This window comes from Rhinolophus sinicus, linkage group LG03, assembly GCF_036562045.2.
Source record: "Rhinolophus sinicus isolate RSC01 linkage group LG03, ASM3656204v1, whole genome shotgun sequence".
In the NCBI taxonomy this organism is placed as follows: Eukaryota; Metazoa; Chordata; class Mammalia; order Chiroptera; family Rhinolophidae; genus Rhinolophus; species Rhinolophus sinicus.
In genome coordinates, this window is record NC_133753.1 from 145,317,398 (window position 1) to 145,339,045 (window position 21,648).

A 21,648-nucleotide genomic window follows, 5' to 3' on the forward strand; every position below is an offset into this window, starting at 1 on the left:
GTTAAATAGTTAATAATAATTAAAGGAAGGTATTTTTCATAAGAGTGAGAATAATGTTACTTTTACATAGCAAAATTGTACTTTCATTTCTTCTTTTCAGTAGTTCACCAATATCTGTAATTAATAACAAAGTTGTTGTTTCCCTCCTGATAACAAGTACATTTTAACAATCAATATACTCCTCAACTCATTGAGACAAAATTTGTGATTCAGCTCAGGCTAAAGCAGAGTTTTTACCTACTCAGTTCAGGGCCTATGCTCTTCACTTAAAGTTGCCAGATTTAACAAATAAAATACAGGACACCCTGTTACATTTGAATTTCAGATAAACGATGAAAAATATTTTTGTATAGGGCTATCCCATATCTTATATCGTACATCTCTGTTTCCATTTAAGAACTTCCAGATCTTCCAGCTGGACCAAGTGGTCTCCTGAGAATACACAAAAGGGGAGAGGATAAATGAGAATGCCTTCCTTCTATACCTAGGCAAACACATATACACACACACACACTCTGTTTCAGCTGAGTTCCTCTTTGCCACCTCACCATTCGTGTCCAGGATTATTTTCTGCTACTCCCTAACCCTCTTTTCCCCTCAGCACCAATTTGGCATAGACACATGGTTGAATGCTTAAATCACTACTGTGCTCATACATATGTCCCTGTACTGAGTCATTTCTGACCAAGACAAGATGAAACTCTTCAAAGAGACATGGAGTGACACAAAGGTTCCTAATGTCGAGTGGGAATTATCAGACACTGATTTCTCTCCTGCCCCAACATTTAGATATCTACTATGGAGGGGTAGTATCAGCCTGTATGTAGATTGCTCTGATAAAATATAAAATGCCTGGTGTGAATTAGGAAATTCTGAGAGACGATCACTCAGCTTCCATAGAGAGGAAGGCCACTCTGTACTTTTATAGAAAACAGGAAAGGCATTTCTGCATTTTTGGTGTTAGACTAAAAAGAAAACACGAGATGGTCATAATCTCTGACTATTCCTGGATAGTCTCCTGGAGATATCTCCTGGAAATATCTTTGAAAAGCAAATGATCTCCCAGTTCTATTTTTTTCTGTAGGAATATTTCTTATGACAGTCAAAATCTGAGTGCTAGAAAGCAGATAGTTTAATATATAGCCACAGTTTAGAGTGGCATATTTTATGTTTCATAGATATTTATAGGCAGTCATTCTATGTGATATATGTCCTAGGATAGTCTTCTTTCTTAAGGAGACTTGCATCATAAGTTTAAGATGGTGATGTGTCCTACAGACTTTTAGACTGAGCACCTAAATGCCAGCGAGTTTGGGAGTTGGAAGATAACATTCAACAGAGTTAAAGTCGTTTGCTTTGATTTTTCTCTGGGTTGTTTTCCAGGGTGAAGACCTAATCACAAAAGTCATGTGAGTTTCTCAGTGAGGCTCTTCTGGCACTTTCTAATAAGCTGCCAGGTCTCCAGCTACTTGGTGCTAAAGTTATGCAAGAAAACCACAGTGGAAGAGACTACTCTGTCTCAGTCCCTTTCCTCTCTCATCTAGCTGGGTTGGATCTTTATAAAACCTTAGCTCAACTTGCCATACTTACAGTGGACTGGGAAATCACAAGTATAGCCAATGATAGAGAAGTTGATATGACTGTGGAGAGTTTTATCTCTATCTCTTTGGGTCAGTTGAGCCCTTCTATGATAAGCCAGAAGTTAAACATTCTCAAAAATACTCCCAAAGGTGTGCCATTCCCTCCTCTTTCCCAACATTCCAGTCTCCAGAGTGCCGAGGAAAGAATGAATTTTAGAAAGACATCACAACTTTCTTTCTCAATCAAGAATTGTGTATTAGCCGACCACCTTTCACATCAATTACAGGAAAATGACAGAGAACATATGACTATTTGAAAAGTAATAAATGACCCTTTATCTCCAAGTTACAGAAAAAAAAATGGAACATATTTTCACTTTTAGCCAATTTTATTAGAATCTCCCATTGATGCATTTTGAAGACGGAAAAAAAGTCTAACAGAAAGAACCGTAGAGTACAAAATAGTACAGCAGGAATTCTAAGTGAACATCAAATTTGCGGTTTAGTAAAAAATTTCTTGGGATATAATCAGAGATTTCTATATACTCAGAGCATGAAGCAAAGCCAGATCAGTTCAGTGAAATGTAGCTTTGCCTGAAGCCAAAGACTGAGTTTTTTGCATAATTACAAAAGAGAGCCAACTTCAGAGCCACATGAAATCTCCTGAGACCAACAATGGGAGTGGAAATCATTTTCTCAGAGAATCCATATATTCATTTTAATGGCTGAAAATGATTCATGCACTGGTAGAAGAAAGACATGGAACTTGTCCCCATGTTTTTATTTTCACTCCCCCATCAAACAAAACTGTTCAATAATTGGATCTTTGAAGTTAAATCTTTGGATAGGCGGTTTGAAAGCCTCATATAATTTCATTGAGGGAGCTTGGGAAGAAAGAAACTTCTGAAGCAACCAGGCTCCAGACTTTCAAAAGGGCTTATGAAATAAAACAACACTTTGAAAGAAACACAGAGAAAAATTGGCATCCAATATGAAATATGGTGCAGCATTATTTATTTATGTCACCATGCTCTACAGCTTTCAGAAAACCTGACTGCTGCAGTTTCTCAGGGGCTTTCAAATTAATCCTCAGTAGATGGCCAAAGTAATATTCCCCAAAGAATGTATAAGCCTTTGCAGAAATGATATTAAAGAAATACAGAAGAATAAAGACATTGAATTGTTTTGTTACTGAAATATGAAACAAAACAAGTCATACTAGTGGTTTGATATATTTATTAAATTTATGTCCATGAGAATAAATATTTACAGAAAATAAGAGCAAGTAAAACAATAGAAACTAAAAGTAGAGGATTTAGAAAGTGTACTCTAGGGCTACAATAAATAAATTTCAATAGGTTGTCAGGTCAGGATTTCTTCAAAGAATCAGAAAATATTAAGTTAATTTTTGTCACAGTCCTGGCACTTGATGTTGAGAAAGTTTTAGACATGATTCTTTCAGATAATCGAGGTCCCTTTTCAGACTAATCAATGCTACAAATATCAGAATGTCCTCTGTGAAACCTCTAACTCTTCAACATCAATTGCTCGTTACAAAGTTCGGGAGTTCCCAAATCCACCCACCTTTCTGAAACCAATTACCAGTGCAGAGGTTCCTAAGACCCCCTCAGGTTTGATAACCCAGTAGAAGGATTCGCAGAACTCATTTAAAACTGTTGTACTCACAGTTGCAGTTAATGACAGTGAAAAGATTGAAATAAAACTTAGCCAAGAGAACAGGCATGTGCGGCAGAGTCCAGAAGAGTTCCAGGCATGAATTTTCTATTGTTCTCTCTCAGGGGAGTCTTGGACAGTGCTACCTGTCTCAGCAATGATGTGTGACAATACACAAGAAGTATTGTTAACCTCAGAAACTCACCTCAGCCTTGATGCTCAGAGATTTTATTGAAGCTCAGTCATGTAGACGTGGTTGACCACCTGCATGGCTGACATTAGTCTGCAGCCCCTCCAGTAGTCAAGCTGGCCCAAAGCCCCCACCATAAATCACATTGTTAGCCTAGACTGTGTGATGTGACCCAAGGCCCCCTACATGAACAAAGACACTCTTATTATACAGGACTTTCCAAGGGATTAGATAATATCTCCCAGGAGCCGAGGGCAAAGGTCAGACTTCCCTTTGGGTAAGGTTAGTCTTTTACTGCACACTCACATTACATAAAGTTGTATGGACTGTACAATGCTCACTGGACTGACATGTATCTGCAGACACCAGATCATCTACAGACTAGATTTGACACATCCTGCAGAAATGTTCACCTGCTAACAAATTGTTTTGGTTGGCAATGGCCTTACTTCATCAGCACTTTTGGAGGGCAGTGTTTCTGCTCAAGATACTGGGGGTTGGAAGACAATGTTGACAGCTCCCTGTTCCTCTACCGCTCAGGATTTTTGCTACAGCATTGTTAGGATGCCCTATAGTGATGCCTACCCCCAACTTTTGCAGACCGATGATCAATGTAGACTCTTGTTAGCACACACTACTATCTCCAACAAAGCATTGGGGTTTTTCTTTTTTGTTTTTTTTATTATTTGCTTGTTTCTTTGGGTGTACCTCTTAGAATGTGATTCTCGATATGCACTAATTTCTAAGGAAAGTTTCTTAGAATATTAGAATTTACCTGGAAACTGGTTCGTTTTTTTCTTATTACATCTAAAAGAATGTACTTGTATTTATACTAATTTTGTTACAGAGTTTCTTTCAGTTGGTGGAATTGATTGTAGAGAAAACCATCAAGAATGATATACCAGCCATTCAATCATGAAATAGTTTCAGGATGCTGGTAAATTTTCCTAGAAAATTGAATTCACTGAATAATAGCTAGAGTCTATATCAGCTAAAAGAATCAAACTTTCGTTTCAAGTTTTTTATATCCAGTCACTAACAGAAGTTTCGCACATGTAAAACTGCCAGTAAGAATTTTTAAATGTGATGTATGTAGATTTATACAACCAGCTGAAACTTTTTAAAAGACAATTTCCTATGCATTGTAAGGCAATAATTTTCATTGTACTTTTTTAATGAAAAGTTGTGATTTTTGACAAGCTTCACAATAGGGCAAAGTAGGATATAAATTAAATTACAGATTAGCCTAAAATATATTCATAATCTAGTCATAGAATCAGAAACAACTGAAGTCTCTCTTACAAACCCTATTCAAATAGATAAATATTACATTTAACATCATTTGTACATACTAATTCTGTGACAATTTTCATAAGGCTTTTAATCACTTAAAGCATTGATTCAAGTTATAACTCTGAAATATTTGACAATCCAAAAAGCTTCAAGTAACGTTGATACTAAGTATAAAAAAATGCTGAACCATAAACTAGTAAGTATAAGTCCTTTAGATCACCCACAAAAATCAGATTTTATATGCATGTAATATATAAATGGTTACTTTATGAAATAGATACTTAAATACTAATGTCCACTAAATTTCCACTAGTTTTTAAATAGGTCGTAATTTTAGATCATAACTAGGAATTGCTATTTTTAAAATGCCATGAATTCAATAAAATGAAATGAAATCGGGATAAATATAATTTTCTACATCTATAAATCCATTTTACAAGCAAAATATTGGGAAAAGCGTGGATTAAGGGAAATTTTATGAAAAAGTTCAGAGTTTATTTGACCATAAATCAACCAACTATGACCCAAAATGTAATATAATAGTTTTAAATCTTAGACTGTATTGATAGAAGTATTGCATCCACAATAAAGGTACACTCTTTTGAGCCATTCAGGTAATTACTACATACTATATCCAAACAAATACTTGAATCGAGTCACAGTTAAACTAGAAGGTAGCCAATGGAATGTAATCAAGATCATAACTTTGAAAATCATCTTACCTGAGGAATTTTTTTAAGGACCCATGAATGTTTAGCCTAGCATTGAATTTGTGTTTGAAAGGTTTGTGTTAGTTATTGTTAAATATGTAAAAAAAAAAATGCCCTTTTTTTGATAGCTAGAGAAAAAAAAAAAACAGCCGAATGAATAGGTGGAACTAAGAAAGAGGCATATTTCAGCCTAATAAAAAGGCAGACTTTAAAAGTGTCTAAATACATACCTGCCCTACTATATTGAGGCTTACCGTGGATAGGGTGAAAGTTCCGTGTCAGAAATATTAGCAAAGGAAGTTGACGCTAGCAGGTCTATGCCCTCACTTCCAATCTCAGATTCTTCTAGTGTATGTGTATAATCAGATAAAAACAGGGCTTCTCAGGGATCAGAGCTAGAAAAGTGGTTCTTATCTAATTTCTTTATAAGCACTCTGGATGAGAGGATAAGTAATTGAAATTATATATGCTAAGTACATAATTCTTAGTTTTTGCAGTCACCAACTCCCCACCCCTCCACCTCTTTATCCCCCACCCCCCCACCCCCCACACACACATGCTGCCTCAGAGAAATGGATTTTTATCTTTGTCCTTAACTCTTAAAGACTACAGATTAGTGTACAGGTGTAGTCAATAAAACAAATATGTTTGACGATCGAGGAAAACCTGAGAAAGCTTTATTCAACCCTTTTATTTCCACAATATCTGGAATCCCACATGTGGTTCTAGTCTCCACGTATTAGAGGAGAAATAAGGAAATCTAGAAGCGGTAGCCAGAAGACCATAGGAATGACCTGAGGCGCACTTGAGACCTTGCTGAAGTTCTGACTCGTTACGTTAGCCTTGCAGAGCTCGGGGAGGCTATAATCATATTTAAAACTACTCACTGTTTGGATGATGTGAACATAAATTCCAAAAAGTTAGAACAATGGGAATCACTTTAAAACTTTTAATGAGTAAAGTGTAAGACAAATAGAAAGAATTACATCTTCATGAAACAGATGACTTGCTAATTAAGTAGTATGTGCAAAATTCCCCAAAGGGTTTCTCAATATTTGTGAAAGGCAGAGTCATAGTACATGAGAAGCTAAGATATGCCCGACTCTCCGCTTGTGTCATGGAGGATAATATTGCCTTTTTCCATGATCCTTGGCGTCTCCAATCGGTGGCATCTACTTTGGTCTGAATAGACCATTTTCTTGAACGAAGAATGACAAGTCTCATCTTACCAAAAATTTTAAGTGTGAAGGAACATTGTTTTATTTTATCTGATAGTCTCGTTGTGTTTAGATTTGAATTATCACTTGAATCTGATTTTAATTTCAACTAGTATCACAGAGGAGTTGGCTTTAGAAAACAAAATCCAAGATCTCAGCCATGTTGATGCAGCTGCATTTTCTCATATCTTCTCCTAGGTTGTAATTGTGGAAACCTCTCCAAAGTACCTTGAGTGCCTTTTTCTCAAGGTCCTATATGTTGGGAAAAGCCTGAAAGTCCCCTAAGCATTATCATGTTTGAGTACATCAGCAAACTTGTCATCAGCTAATTAAATCTCCTGAAACTGAAATTAATGCGTACTATTTTTAAAAACTTCTAAATCAAAGTCTCTTTCTCACATATAATGCTTCCTCTTCTACCTGGAGATTCAATGTTCTCCATCAGGCTTTTCAGACTTTGATTTCAATCAAGGTGCTTAAATCTCTAAAGTGTGTATGTGAAAGCACTCTTCTAGAATTCTTACAAATTTTGTAAAGTTAACTAAAAATACTGAGTTTGCATTCCTTTGCCAGGTAAAATATTGAAATGACATTCTTAAGCAGGATCTTCCTAGTGCTAGAGACAAGAAAACAGCATACGTGCCACATGTTTGCACAGCAAGTACAAGATATCATGCTTGAATTTGCAAATGTGTGCTTTGTGTTCTGTGCTGAGAGACCTCTGAAGATAAAAAAATACTTTTATCAGTCCTTTTAGATTGTGTTTTGGGTCATTCAAATGTAGATTTTGGCTGTTTTTTAATGGACATTTTTGTTTTTTTAATCACCTATTTTTAATGTTTTAATAAATATTCAAATATTTATGACTTGTACACGTTAAATAAGAAATGTCCTAGCTGTATGCAATTTCAAAGCTGATGTAGTTTCTCTATACATATTCTCCATTATAAAGAGATAACTAATAACTCAGCCACTGCTTTGTGGGTTGACATTTCCTTATGGAAACGTGCTGAAGACCAGTGACTTGAAAATTATTCCTTCCTGTATTTCCTTCCCTACAAGTGGTATATGTTGGACTGTCATAGATCTTGGGATGAAAGTTAATGAATTTAAGCTCTATTATTCCAAAGATATACATTAAGTTCTCTAGCACAGCTATGAAATTGGATTTTAGATTCTATATTAAATTGTAACACCACAGTCTCAGTGAAGCATTTGAATTCAATATCATATGTCAGAGAGAATGTTAGAAACCATTGAATGTACTCTCCTATTTTCTGCTGTTGCAATGACAAGCTCTCTCACGCTTTTGGTGAGTGTTTGTGTGGTATGTCCTCTATATGCTAGTTTTTGCTAACAGAGACACTGTTATTTAGTAACATTTCAATCCAGAATTTGTTCCTTCTTGGCCAATCAAGCAAGACCATTGCTGAGGATAAAATTCTTATTAAATGAATGTGGATTCAGATATGCCAGGATGATGAATTCTAGACTTGGCCTAGTTCAGTATTCGTTTCTTTAGCAAACATTTATTCAAAAATAGCCTTTGAGATATAGTTTGTGTCAAGTTGAAAAATCATTCCCCCACCAAATGGGAATGGCAGTTTGTTTTTGGCCTCACAATCTTTCCATGAAACCAGCAAAAAGATTAGCCCATTTTGTCTGTTGCTTCTATTAATCAGTGCCATGCTGCCTAATGCTTTAAAGAAGAATATCTTTATTTTATTTTTTTTCTTTCTATGGAAACTTTTGTGGGACTGAACCAACTTATTCTTGAAGGCCATTTTTAAAAACATTCCCTTTAATATGAGAATGTTCCAAGATAAGGGTTAAATATTCTGTCATATGATGATGGAGGATTTTTTTTCCCTTTTGGGGAATTTTATTTTCAGGTATCCCTATGGCCACCTAGTCATGTTTTGATTTCAAGCAATAAAACAATTATTTTCCAATTATAAGATGCCTAACAAAATTAAAAGGGAAAACCTTGAAGAGATTTTCGCTATCCTAGTTGAGCTAAAACAAAAAATGTAAAAAAGTTAAAAATAGAAATGACTTTAATAGTAAATGTTCAGAATCTATAGGTTAAAAAAACGGTAAAATCTTTAAAGATTATAAATACATGAATTTCTCCAAAAGTAATTTATAATTTAATGACATTCCTATCAAGATTTCAATGTTTTGATTTTTCCCTTCTGAAGCAGGCACTTCTCAAAGTTATTATAAAGGTCACTTGGGAGAAAAATGCTCAAAAAAGATTTGAAACAAAAGAAGAATGAAGGAGAACAGTCATGCCATGCCAATATCTCAGGGCATTATAAGCCACAATGATCACAGCAGTACTGTATGGATCCAGAAATTAATAGAGAAGCCAAAAAAAAAAAAAAAAAAGAAAGAAAAAGAAAAAGACAAAAATGTAGTTCACAAACAGCATTGATTAGATTGTCTCTCTTGAAGATGGATTAATTTTGTTCTGTATGTAAGAAATGAACAAAAAGACAGTGTGATAGGGAGGGTTATGCTCACCAAATATCCGTGTGCTCCTCTCCATTTCCCAGACTCCTTTTCAGTTGGGCTGGGGTCAAGGTCAATGAGGTGTATCCAGAAATGATGTAAGCTGCTTCCATACCTCGCTCTTTGAAACATCCCGCACAATGTAGCAACCCTTTCTACCCTTGTCCCTTATGAATGTGGAGGCCACATGTTTCAGAAGATGGCTGTAGTTTGCAAGCATCCTGGATCTCTGAGTCACCTCTTAGAAGAGAGCCCCTTCAACAATCTGCCTAACCAACATCCGTCTGTGCCAAAAGCAAAAATAAATATCTGTTGCATTAAAAAAAAAGCCTAATAGGCAGCTAAAAATAATAGAACTATGAATTCCTGCCATAGACAACAAATGTCCATCTTATTTATCTCTTTAAATGAAACGTTAATTGACAATTTTAACATAATCAATAAAAAGATGCAATTTATTTTTAAAAACATAACATGATTAGTTATCAATCTCACCTTTGGGAAAAATGCTCCAAAGAAAATAATAAAAATGATTCCCAAGAAGAAGAAAGCTACATGATTTATATTCTTTGCTCTCCTTTACTAGGTTTTCCAGGGCAATTTTGACAATGATACCCACAGAAAAAACGTCATCGACCCTCCCATCTATGCACGGCACATAAGAATCGTTCCTTGGTCCTGGTATGGGAGGATCACGCTGCGGTCAGAGCTGCTGGGCTGCACAGAGGAGGAGTGAGGAGACTGCACACCCCACAACCCTCCTCTCTATTTCCCTTCTCTCTATCACCATGGAATGAACTGTGCAAAATCTGTAGGAAACTGAATGGGGTTTTCATGAAAAAGTGCTCAAATTACGGTAGGCCACTAACTGTCTTTTTAAGGAGGTCTAAGCCTGCCTTTTCAATGGTTTAATTTAATTTTTATCATTTAAGTTTCTTAAGCAGCATCACATTAGCCATATATTACTTTTCTCTTGGCTTTCTGAATAATTCACACTGGTTGAACTTTGTTAGGGAAAGAAAGTAGCACTCTTGTAATAGCAAGGGTAAAAAAAAAACTCATAGTTATCAAATAAAGCAAGAGTTGACAGCGCTTTTATAATCAATTCTCAACTAATTCTCATAAAAGGAATACTGCAATGTTAGCAATAAGGTTTTTGTTTTTTTTTTCTGTAGTGACTCTGCATTATCCTAATTGTTTCCTTGTGCCTACCACTGTTAGTGTTTATAATAGAATTTTGAAGAAGAATCTGTAACATGCGGTACTAATTGATATTTTAATTCTCATTTTACTTTTATTATTTTTAATCAGAGATTATGTGATCTTCTTTCCTTTTTGTTGTATTTTATATTCTTTATATTGTATATTGCCTGAATATGTTTATATTTTTCCAATTGAGTTTTTCCCTATTATTTGCCTTAAAGAAGTATCATGTTTGTTTATATATATGGAACATGATTGAAAATCGGTAGATTGATCATAATTAATATCAGTAGATTAAATCTGCAATTATATTTTTGAAGGAAGCTATAACTATGTAATTTCCAAATACTTCCTCTATAAAGAACCCAGTACTACCATTTTGCTAAATAAACAACAATGAAATTGTATTATTCTTCTTTAAACCAAAATTTCAATCTTCATTTTGATGGTATTTACATAGCCTATCTTTGCTATAACATAATAGAATGGTAAATTCTTTGTTTGTCTATTTAAAATTTTTTAACAAACAGATATTAACATAGAGCTGCATAGCTTGGCCAAGCATTCTCATCATTTCTTTGTTCATCTCTGCATTTCCTGTGAAACTAAAATTTTCTGAAGATTTGAAACTGGTAGTGATTTCCCAGGAAAGCACTTTGTGGAGTTATTTGTAAGAAGAAAAGTATTTACTAATGACAAACTAGTAAACTATTTTCAAGATGAAAATTGATTCTTTTGCTTCAAAGAGCCTGCTACAATAAGAATCATCATAACAATTTGTTATTGATAACGGAGATCTCATTGACATGTTCCTCAAGTCAAAGCTCACACTGCCTCCATAAAAGTCCTCAACATCTAATTATAAGCATTACACTTATTTATTTTATAAGGCTTAGACACAGAATATTGGAGTTTTAAATTAAGAGCCCTGGAAAAGAAAATACGGTATGTATACGAAATGTTGAGGTCCTGTGCAACACTGCTAAGTTTCTTGTTTCTTTTATTATTTGTGCTGCAAAACAAAAGCCACTAGACTGTTACTGTCTTGTCTGTCTATGTGTTATTAGCATTTCTTAATGATGTATATATGGAGTGGTCTTCAATTACAGTGAAGAATTTAAAGAGAAAGTCAATCATAATGTATTTTTAACAAGAGCAAAATTAGGACTGTCTGGACACATATTTGTCCTATGTCCACGTGCTTCCTATGTCAGGCCTTAATATGAAATTGTTGATTTAAAGCATCTGAAATGATGATAGTTCTCAGCATCTTTCAAAAAAAAAAAAAAAAAATGCCATAACCTCAGTACTGTCTTTTTGAGATAACTTTAAAATTAGGAATTCAAGTATTTTTAATTTGCTAAATTTTACAGTGATGTTCAAATAATTAGTTAGGGCCAAAAGTATACACACACTTACTGTTTAGCTAGTAGCCCTTGCTTCTTTAAAGACTTACTATCCCACCAAATTTCTAGTTGTTTTCCTTTATAGATTAATGCACAATTTTTCATTCTTAACAGAGTATGTTTTTAAATTTTTGAGTAATTCTTTGTAATGATTTAGTTTTTCAAAATCATTCATGGCTTCTTATGATGATTTAAATGTTATTCTATTGATAGTTTTTTAAACAAATATTTTTTAAAAGGAGTTTGTGAAAATTATATTTGTTACCTTTTAGAAATACATTGAAATAGATTTCTCTTGCGTGTGCATTTTCTCTCTGCTCTAAATGCTCTTCACCAACATGGCACGATGAATTTGTCCTATGGTGCCCAAAATTCATGACAATAAAGGGATTCCCACACATGGAAATGTTAATAATCATTGCAGAGTAGTATGTAGCTTTTGTGTCACTGGTAACAGTGACAGCAAAATGAAGCAAATTTCTCTTTAAATTCACACTAAAACAAGTAAAACCTCATAAGCAGAATACACAAAAGAATCACCTAGCCTTCACCATACTGAGTAACTAAGTATAAGATGCTGATTTTATAACCTATGATATTTAAAATTTTAAATATATCCATTTTATCTGTCTTATTAAAAGCATTTATCATAGTCACTAATTCCAATTTTAGGGTTGACTTTCTCTTTCTGAATGACTTCATAAGGATTGGTGTGAATTTTGAAGACTTAGGGTATTAATGATTGTATCTTTGCTATCAACAAATTATGAAATATAATTCTGCTGGCGTCTGATGTGTCATTACGTACAAAAGTAACTAAGACACAAATAACCTTTGCAAACTTTCAAGCTGTGTAATATTCCAATGTTGTTGTTTTTTCCTTTTCTTTGTATATATACTTAAATCATGTAGGATGTTGTAAAATCAGTATGACTTTGTCTAGTCTTCAAACTTAAAATAAAACTTTTGAAAATCTGGGATACTTTTGAAGCAGTTGTAATTAAACACTTTTGTAAGAATACACAAATTGTCTGAATGTGAATGCCCACTACTCTTTAACTACCTGCTTAGTTTATTTATTTTTGTTTATTTGTTTTTGTTTGTTTGTTTGTATAGGACAGTTAAACAAATGCAGAAAAAGACAGAAATTACAATAGCTTCTATATATACATTGATATCAGCAAAATTGGCCTATCCAAAATCATTAAAATGTGTGCATTTCTCCTGCTCCTTTTAGTTATGAAAATTTTATTTGAATACTAATAATCCAAAGTTGTTTCTTTACCTTCTACATATGTAAAGTTTTGTGTTCCAGCATGGATCTGCTCATTGTTAGTCAGATGCTTTTGCTGTTACTTCTATTGTTTTTTAAGTACATGATTCTCAGTAGTATAGTGAAGAGATCTAGTCGGTAGGAAGCAATAACACAAGCTATCATATGTATTTACCCATGTAACTTAAGCTATTACTTAAAACAAATCATAATTCTTGGCTTCTCCATAAACCCTGTTTCTGCCTCTCTGGAAGTCACTGGTAAAATATTGTCTGTGTACTTCCCACTTTTAGGATATTTTCTTAGGATTCAAAAAAACAAAAAAAATAGGAAAACAATTTAAGATAATTAAATGTTGGTTCTGTAAGTTGAGCTTCAGTGGATCTCTGACAGTTCTCAGTATTCCAGCTCATTATATGGCTTTCTATATATCCATGCGTGTTCCCCTTTATCTGTATTTTAATGTGAATGGTTCAGTCGAGTTTCACTGCTTACCTAATTTTTGCACATACACAAATATGCTTTTACTAAACAAAAGCAATTATACATATATATTTTCAATAAGGCAAATTAAGAATCATGACATTTGTATACATAGTAAAAATTCGTTGTGATAGCACAATAATTATTCAATAGAAAATTGTCAACTATGTGGCTTTTAAAATAACTGATTCAATATGTAAAAACAAGAAAAAAAGAAACATTTGGAATTGCAAGGAGGAAAGTCTGACCATGTTGAAGAAATTGGTTTAAAAAAAAATCTATTTAGATAACTTTATGAATGGAAAATAGTCTCTATATATAAACCTAAAATTTTAATATACCTAGCACTTCAGTTTGAATATATGATTTTAAGTAAAGATTTTTGATAAAGAAACATTAATTTTTACTGTCAGAAAGGCAATGCTCTCTATCTCTCTCTTCCCAAAGGCTAGTTTAAATAATATTACCAATCGTGTTAGTGTGTTATTTATTTTTGAAAAATATTGCCTCCAGCTTTTGAGATGCAAAGGACCCTTTTACCTGAGCTGGTAAATGAAGGATTGAACCACGTTGCTAGTTGAGAAATATCTGAACTACCCTGGAACAAAATGTATTGTCACTTATCTTTACGCAGAAAGAACACCTAGTGTAAGTAGCATGTTTTCTATTGATTTTTGAAGTGGGAAACAGGATTCCTTGATTTTGTTGCAGTAAGTGGCTATAATTCATACTGGATATTTCAACACTGCTGCCAAATGAAGTGTTTTCCACAGTAGGCAAGTGGCACTTGCTCCAAGAGTTATTTCTATTAGATGAATTTGGTAGCAGAAATAGGAAAACATTTTTGGAAAAGGCTCCTCATTTAGTTGTTTTTGCATATCTTGGCAGGAGTTGATTGAATCATTTGAAAACAGTAATGTTGTGGAAACATAGTATAGTGGCACCAGCAAACGGTCACCATATTATAGATTAAGCATTGCATATGGTGACTGCCTCTGATTTGATTTGATTTTAACATCCTCAAAGGCACGAACCACACTTTCATATTTAAGTAAAATTCCCATAGTGTCATTCATATGCCCACACATAAATATGTTAATAATGATGAACTGTGGCATAAGCTCAACCTGCTGCCACCTGGAAAAGAAGTGGTGGCAGTGAGACTGATGGTTTATTCAAACACTATGTCCCCCATGGCCAATATGGAAATATCTTTGTGATAACATATAAGATAAGCATCAGGCCAAAGGAGTAGACTGAATGCATGTGACAAAAGAGGAATGTTTTCAGTGATAAATGACTTAAATGACAAATTAAACATGGATTTACACATATTCTATAATTGTCTCACTTCTTAGAATATAGCAGAAATTTAAAGGACCGTAGCAGGCCTGAGACTCTGGCAGACATAATCAGTACTGCTCTTCTCAAGATCAGTGGCATTTTCCACCTAGGCCCAGGAAAGAGGAATTGAACAGAGGTTAAAAATGGAATATCACAAAGTAAGGTATATATATATATATATATATATATATATATATATATACATACATACATACATATATACATATATATATGTATAGATATATAGATATATACATATATATATATATATATATATATATATATATATATATATATATATACAACATATATACATATATATGTATATATGTATATATCTATATATACATATATACATATATATGTATATACACATACATATATATAAACATATTGTTTCTTAAGTACATGATTCTATTTTGAAGGGATAGAATATATAAACATACTGTTTTTTAAGTACATGATTCTCAGTAGTATAATATATAAAATATATATAATGACACTAATTTTTGCACATACACAAATATGCTTTTACTAAACAAAAGCAATTATGCATATATATTTTCAATAAGGCAAATAAAGAATCATGACATTTGTATACATAGTAAAAATTCATTGTGATAGCACACTAATTATTCAATAGAAAATTTTCAACTATGCGGCTTTTAAAATAACTGATTCAATATGTAAACATATATATACGTATATTTTGTTTTGTTTTGTTTTAACAGAAGTATCCTGCTATGGTCTGAGTGTTTGTGCTGCCCCACCCCCAAATTCATGCATTGAAATCTTAACCCCAAAGGTGATGGTATAGCAGGTGGGGGCCTTTGGAGGTGCTTAGGTCAGAGGGTGGAACCCTCACAAATGGGATTAGTGTTCTTCTAAAAGAGACCCAGAGATATTCCTAGCCCCTTCCACTAAGTTAGGAACAGCAAGAAGTCACTAGCTATGAACCAGGAAGCGGGCCCTCACCTGACCATGCTGGTACCTTGAACTTGGACTTCTCAGCTTCCAGACGTGTGAGAAACGTATTAATTTCTGTTGTTTATAAGTTACCCAGTGTGGGGTATTTTGTTACCCCACTAATGGACTAAGTCACATCCCCAAAAAGAACCTGTTTTTAGTGGTATAAGCAATTTTGTAAGCTGCTTGGGTTGTGGATTGAGTCCACAAGAGCCATGTTTAAACAATAGTAAAATGTTTTTCAAACCTCCAGTGAAGAGAAATTGCTGGGTTAGGACTAGTACGTTTTATTTATTTATTTATTTATTTATTTTAAATTGAATACACTAGGAGAGGAGTGGAGAGGAGCAGAGGGGAGGAATGAGTCCATTGTAAAAATTCTTTCATGTGACATTTTTACTTCAATTATATTCTTGTGTATATATGCATTCTTGATTACAGTATAAATTATTTTTCTTAGTTTGAAACACAGTCATTAAAGTTTAGAAACCACTGCAACATGCTCAATGAACAGCTTTCTAAAGGGGTGGTGTCTGCTAGCTGTATGCTAATGGCCAATGGGAGCTTAGAGCCAGAATTGAATGGATTCTGTCAATAGGTGGCTTTTGCATGTGTGGTAGAGACAGAGACAGGGCGTGGTGCTGGGGGCCTGAGAGGCTTTTTAGGAAAACAAAGATACTACACAGAGAATTGTGCTTTTTTTTTTTTCTCTGTGGCAGATAAAGCTCTTTGCCCATCTCCCCATAAAATATTCTAAAAAAATAAGTTTTTCTCTTTTTCATCTCATTGTTCATCCTGCTAGGGAAGATGCACCCAGCTATTGAGTACAGCCTCAAAATGCGTTTGCAGCATGAACAGTGGCGGCTTGAGGGGGACCTGCCACTTGAAGTTAAACATAATGCAGATCCACATGTTTTTGTTTGTTTCTTTGTTTAAATAGACTTTGATGCTTGTTTGGTTGGTTTTGTTTTTGTTTTTGTTTTTAATGGATTTTTCTACAGTCACTTATTGTTCGAAAACCCTTAATCCGACTCCCCCCCACACCCTCATGCTAACCTTCTAAGCCTGTCTTTCAGAAATTCACACCACTAATTCCTTGCTTGAGAATTTTCTTAACTAAACCTAATATAAACACTTATGACACTGAATTATAACATTGGGCTGTAATTCAGGTCCTGTAAAATATTAAAATGTTTTCGCTTTCATGGGAGATGTAAATAAAAGTTAAATTCTTTTAGAACTAACACTGTAGAAACTACTGTATTAATATTAAGATTAACCAACCTCTTTTTAAAAATCATTCTTGGAGCAAAATTTAAGCACTATTCAAGGTTTTTACAATGCAGAGATGAAAAGACGGGCTTTCAGGAGCTCACAGTCTGGTGGGTAGGAGTGGGGGTAGACAAGAAAGTAAACAATTATCTTTGACTCTATAACAAGAATATGCTCAAAGTGCAAAGAGAACATGGAACAGAAGCACTTATACCGGTAAATGAAGTAGGTCAGGAAAGATGCCCTGAAAGAGGGGACATCTGAAATGATCCCCAAACTGTCCAATTTAATACATGTATTCATGACCCTTGAAACATCCAATTTACTATTATGGCAACCCTAGGGAGAATGGATTAACATGTCCTCTTTGAAAGAGGAGAAAGAGAAGCTGAAAGAAGCTAAGAGATATTCCCAGGTTGAGGGAGAATATCTAGATTGTGCCTAGATCATACATCTGCTACCCAGTTCAATGCTGTTTTACTTCTTTCAAGTCAAAGGGTGCTGCAAATATGTTACATCCTAGTACATTAATAATAGGGATGATTTGTCTCCAACCAAGAATGCATTGTTTATTCTGTAATATCTTATAATGTAAATAATTTAATACACAAGTATTAACTAATAACGTATATTCAAAATAAGTGACCAAGGGCTGAAGTGTTTATCACATGTATATATGAAGAAAGATCCACAAATTACTCAACAACTAATTGACTACTGTGAGGTGCATGACAGCATTAATTTTTTAAAGGTAAGTAACAAGCCCAAAATGTCAAAGCATCTGCTATATGTAGGCACAGTAAATGGCCTGTCTCCATGTGAAGAGCATGAGATCTTGAAAGAAATAATTTTTAAAAATCTATATTTAAGAAAAATTTGAGAATGATCCCCTACAGTTAAGGAAAACCACAGGTATTTCTGCTTTTTAAAAAGAATACCAAATAATGTAAAGAAAACACAAAACCATCCCTTCTTGAGTTCTAGTTTCCAATATTTAAGAGTTAATATACTCTTGACTAGAAGAGAAGCTGAGTAGTAAACAATATCTTAGAAAGTAAAGTATGGCTACTAACACAATTTAAGGAACCAGATTCTTAATAAATAGATGGCCTTATATTTTTCATTCCCCAGTGACTTTTTAATGAGTAGAATTAGGAGCTTAATCAGTGACAAATAACCTTGTGTAACTGCATGCAATCAGTAAATTAAATTTCTATAACTTGATTTAAATAGTCAATTTTCTGTCAATTATTCATCAGTGAACCAAAATAAGCTTAAAGAATTTTAGACAAGTGGAATTAAGGGACCACCAATTCTGGGATGCATTTGGTTAAATGTTTAATTCTCCAAGTTGTCTTCGTACAATATCTAAATATGTTCAAGAAAGGATAGTATGGCCTAAATAAGTCTTTAAAACTCCTAATAGCCAATGAAACTACCCCTAATGTTTGCATTATATTCTTGCTGAAGTTGAATCTATGTATTTCACTAAAATCAGAAAATTAGTATTGTGGTCTTTTTACAATTATTCTATTCTTGTCTTTTCCAGGAAAAAAAAAAGAAAAAAAGAAAATCCTTGCTCTTTCATCTCTCTCTCGTTTTTTTAAACCTACTTAATGTTTTAAATAATCTTCTGAAAATACAAGGCATCAAACTGGTAAGGCACTTCAAATGTAGTGAAAAGCTCATTTATAATCCTTATTTTGTTTATCCTTTAGGAGGCTTATTTTACAGCAGAACCTGTAAGCTTGAACTTGCTGTCTGTAGTGTAATGTGAGTACCTGAATACCTCTAATACATTTCTGCACAGTAAGTTATTCTGGTTCTTGGTTTGGGCCAATATCCTTTTCCTTCTTCAGCACATTGTCACATATGTATTTCTATTTCTTTTTTTTTTTTTTCTCTCAGCATTTTCACAGTAAATAATGATTTGAAACCTGTGCTGCAGGCACTCTCTCATCTAGGAAATTTATTTAGTGTCCACTAAAGGCAAAACAAAAGGACCCATGAAAATATCACTGATAAAATTTATGTCCAGGGTATCTGTGCCATGCCCAAAACAGACAGGACGAGGGATACAAGTGCAGGTAGAAATCTAGCCTTTTGTTCATTTGACAAGCTAAAATTCTGATGAAGTTCTGTCCACACAAAATGTCTTTGTGTATATCAGATTCCCAGAAGAGGCCTCTTTTGCTGATTATAATTAGCATCTTATGTGCTGGAGACAAAGGCTTGACTAGCCCAATGCCTGTCTATCGTTTTTATTAAAGGCAATCATCCAGTATGGGAGACTATCAGTATTTTAGAGTTCTGCAATACATTTATCATATTCTGAAAATGTCCCACCCTAGTAATATCCTAAGCATAAAAATGAAAATTCCAGCTTTTGTTTCCATTTCTCCTCCACTGAGGGTGCGATGGATCACAAGTTATACCTGGTGATGAGTGTGGAGGACTTCTTTCTCTACTCTTTATTGATATATGTAAGCCTTTAAAAATGGCTAGAATAGTAAAGATTTATCATGTGAGTGTATATTGGCCAGGAAATCAATAATTCTAGAATATTTGTTTTTCATTGACTAATTTTCTATTAAGTGGCTACTCACTGTGGCTTGAACTTGGAATCCACATAACCAAGTCAACTTTTCTGCCTGAAATCAGAAGCCTTGTTAATAATGGTGGAATTAGGGACAGGAAAGGCAGGATAAAGAGCTGGTGCAAATTGTTCCCACCATATGAAAAAGTTCTTTTATTATATTGACACCTTCACATAAGTGCCTAGGATCTTATTTCTGACTCTTCCTGAAGAAAATGTTTGTAGCTGCTGAAATATCGAATCTGCCAAGATTTACCTTTTCATTCTATTTACAAAATATTTGAGTTACTTTTCCTTCAAACTATGTTTATTAGAATAGTTAAATCAAAAATTTATTCAATAATTCAAATAAAACTGGATATTTATGCCCTTGTGTTATAATTTATGGTCTATAGGCATATTACTAAAAAGAACATGGATTGAAAGGCAGTATTGTGTTTTTGCAAACTTGAATTGATAAATGATTCTACAGAAACTTTTATTAGAACACTCCCATAAATTAATGAGAGTCACTGATTTATATTCTAAAACGATTCTTAAAATATTAAAAACACATGTCTCCTACGTTAACTTCTGGTTTGAGTAAATTTACTCCTCACAATCACACAAAAAGAAAAGCAATGGTTTCCCTATTCAAGTCCTATTTCTTTCTGTTGGCATATCCTTTGGTGTTCTCAGCATTTCTGTAATGCTGCCTAAATAAAAATGAATTGGCCTCATCACAAAATCAAGTCCTGAAACAATAACTGTTGCCCAGCTTTAGTTTAGAGAACATTTATTAGACTAGATTCATTCCAACAGAGTAGTTTGGTATTATGGGTTAGTTTGTAATAAAAATAGAAATACATTTGAGAGTAGTAGTCTTATCTCTGCTATCTATCTTGTTTCCAAAGAAAGACTAAGTTATTCACAGGGTGAAACATTGACATTATTCAAAGAATAGAAATATATAAACTTGAATATTATCAGCACATTCTAAGTTTGGTGTTTTAAATTGGAAATTCTATTTGCAAACCGAAATCCCCCAGTCTGTCCCTAGGGTATACCAGACACCCTGCAGAGATCTGCAGCATCTGTTGACAAGTGACAAATTCTTCCATTTGGTAGATATTTCTTCTTTGGATTGACATATTAAAGGCACCCATATGGGTAAATAATCAGTATCATTAGTATCATCAGTTAATGAACCTAGAGTCCCCCCTGCTCCACCACCCTGCTAACTCTCAATACATAAATCTCAAGTTTGGAAATCAGAGAGTCCTGAGTTCAAATTCTACATCCTCTCTGAGCAACTTACTAGTTTTTCCTCTGGAAAGTTTTTCTTCTGGAAATATGTACTCAGTTGACCCTTGATCAACACAGGTTTGAACTGCATGGGTCCAATCATAGGCAATTTTCAATAAATACAGTTGTCCCTCTCTATCCAGGATTTTGAATTCATGAATTCAACCAACAGCACATGGAAAACAGTATTTTAGATCCACAGTTGGGAGCCTGGGGTGCAGAAGGCTGATTGTATGCATTGCTCATCACTATTTTATATAAAGGACTTGAGCATCCTTGGATTCTGATATCCACAGAGGTCGTGGAACCAATCCCCTGAGGATACTGAGGGACTGTAATTAAGTTACATGTGGATTTTTGATTGCACAGGGATTGGTACCCCTAAGTCTTGCATTTTCAAGGTTCAATTGTGTATGAGTACAGAGGGTGCCAAAGAAATGTATACACATTTTAAGAAAGGAAAAAACTGTATTAAATTGTAATAATATATATGGATAACAAAAGATAAATACAAGTCACGTTTGACTTCTGCAATTACAAGAGGTGCTCAGAGTGGTTACCATCAGCGTCCAGACACTTCTGATTATGGCTAACTACTGCTTGAGCAACATTGACCAAAGTGTCCACTTGTATACATTTATTT

General features: G+C 34.1%; 1 protein-coding gene across 1 annotated transcript in view; it reads left to right on the top strand.

The window, feature by feature from the left end:
* EDIL3 (EGF like repeats and discoidin domains 3) overlaps positions 1-12,765 on the top strand; it is a 385,902-nt gene extending 373,137 nt beyond the window's left edge. The window contains exon 11 of the mRNA XM_019746385.2: positions 9,765-12,765. Coding sequence (XP_019601944.1) covers positions 9,765-9,914 — 150 coding nt within the window. The 3' untranslated portion in view covers positions 9,915-12,765. The remainder of the gene's footprint in view (positions 1-9,764) is intronic.
* Positions 12,766-21,648: the final 8,883 nt, after the last annotated feature.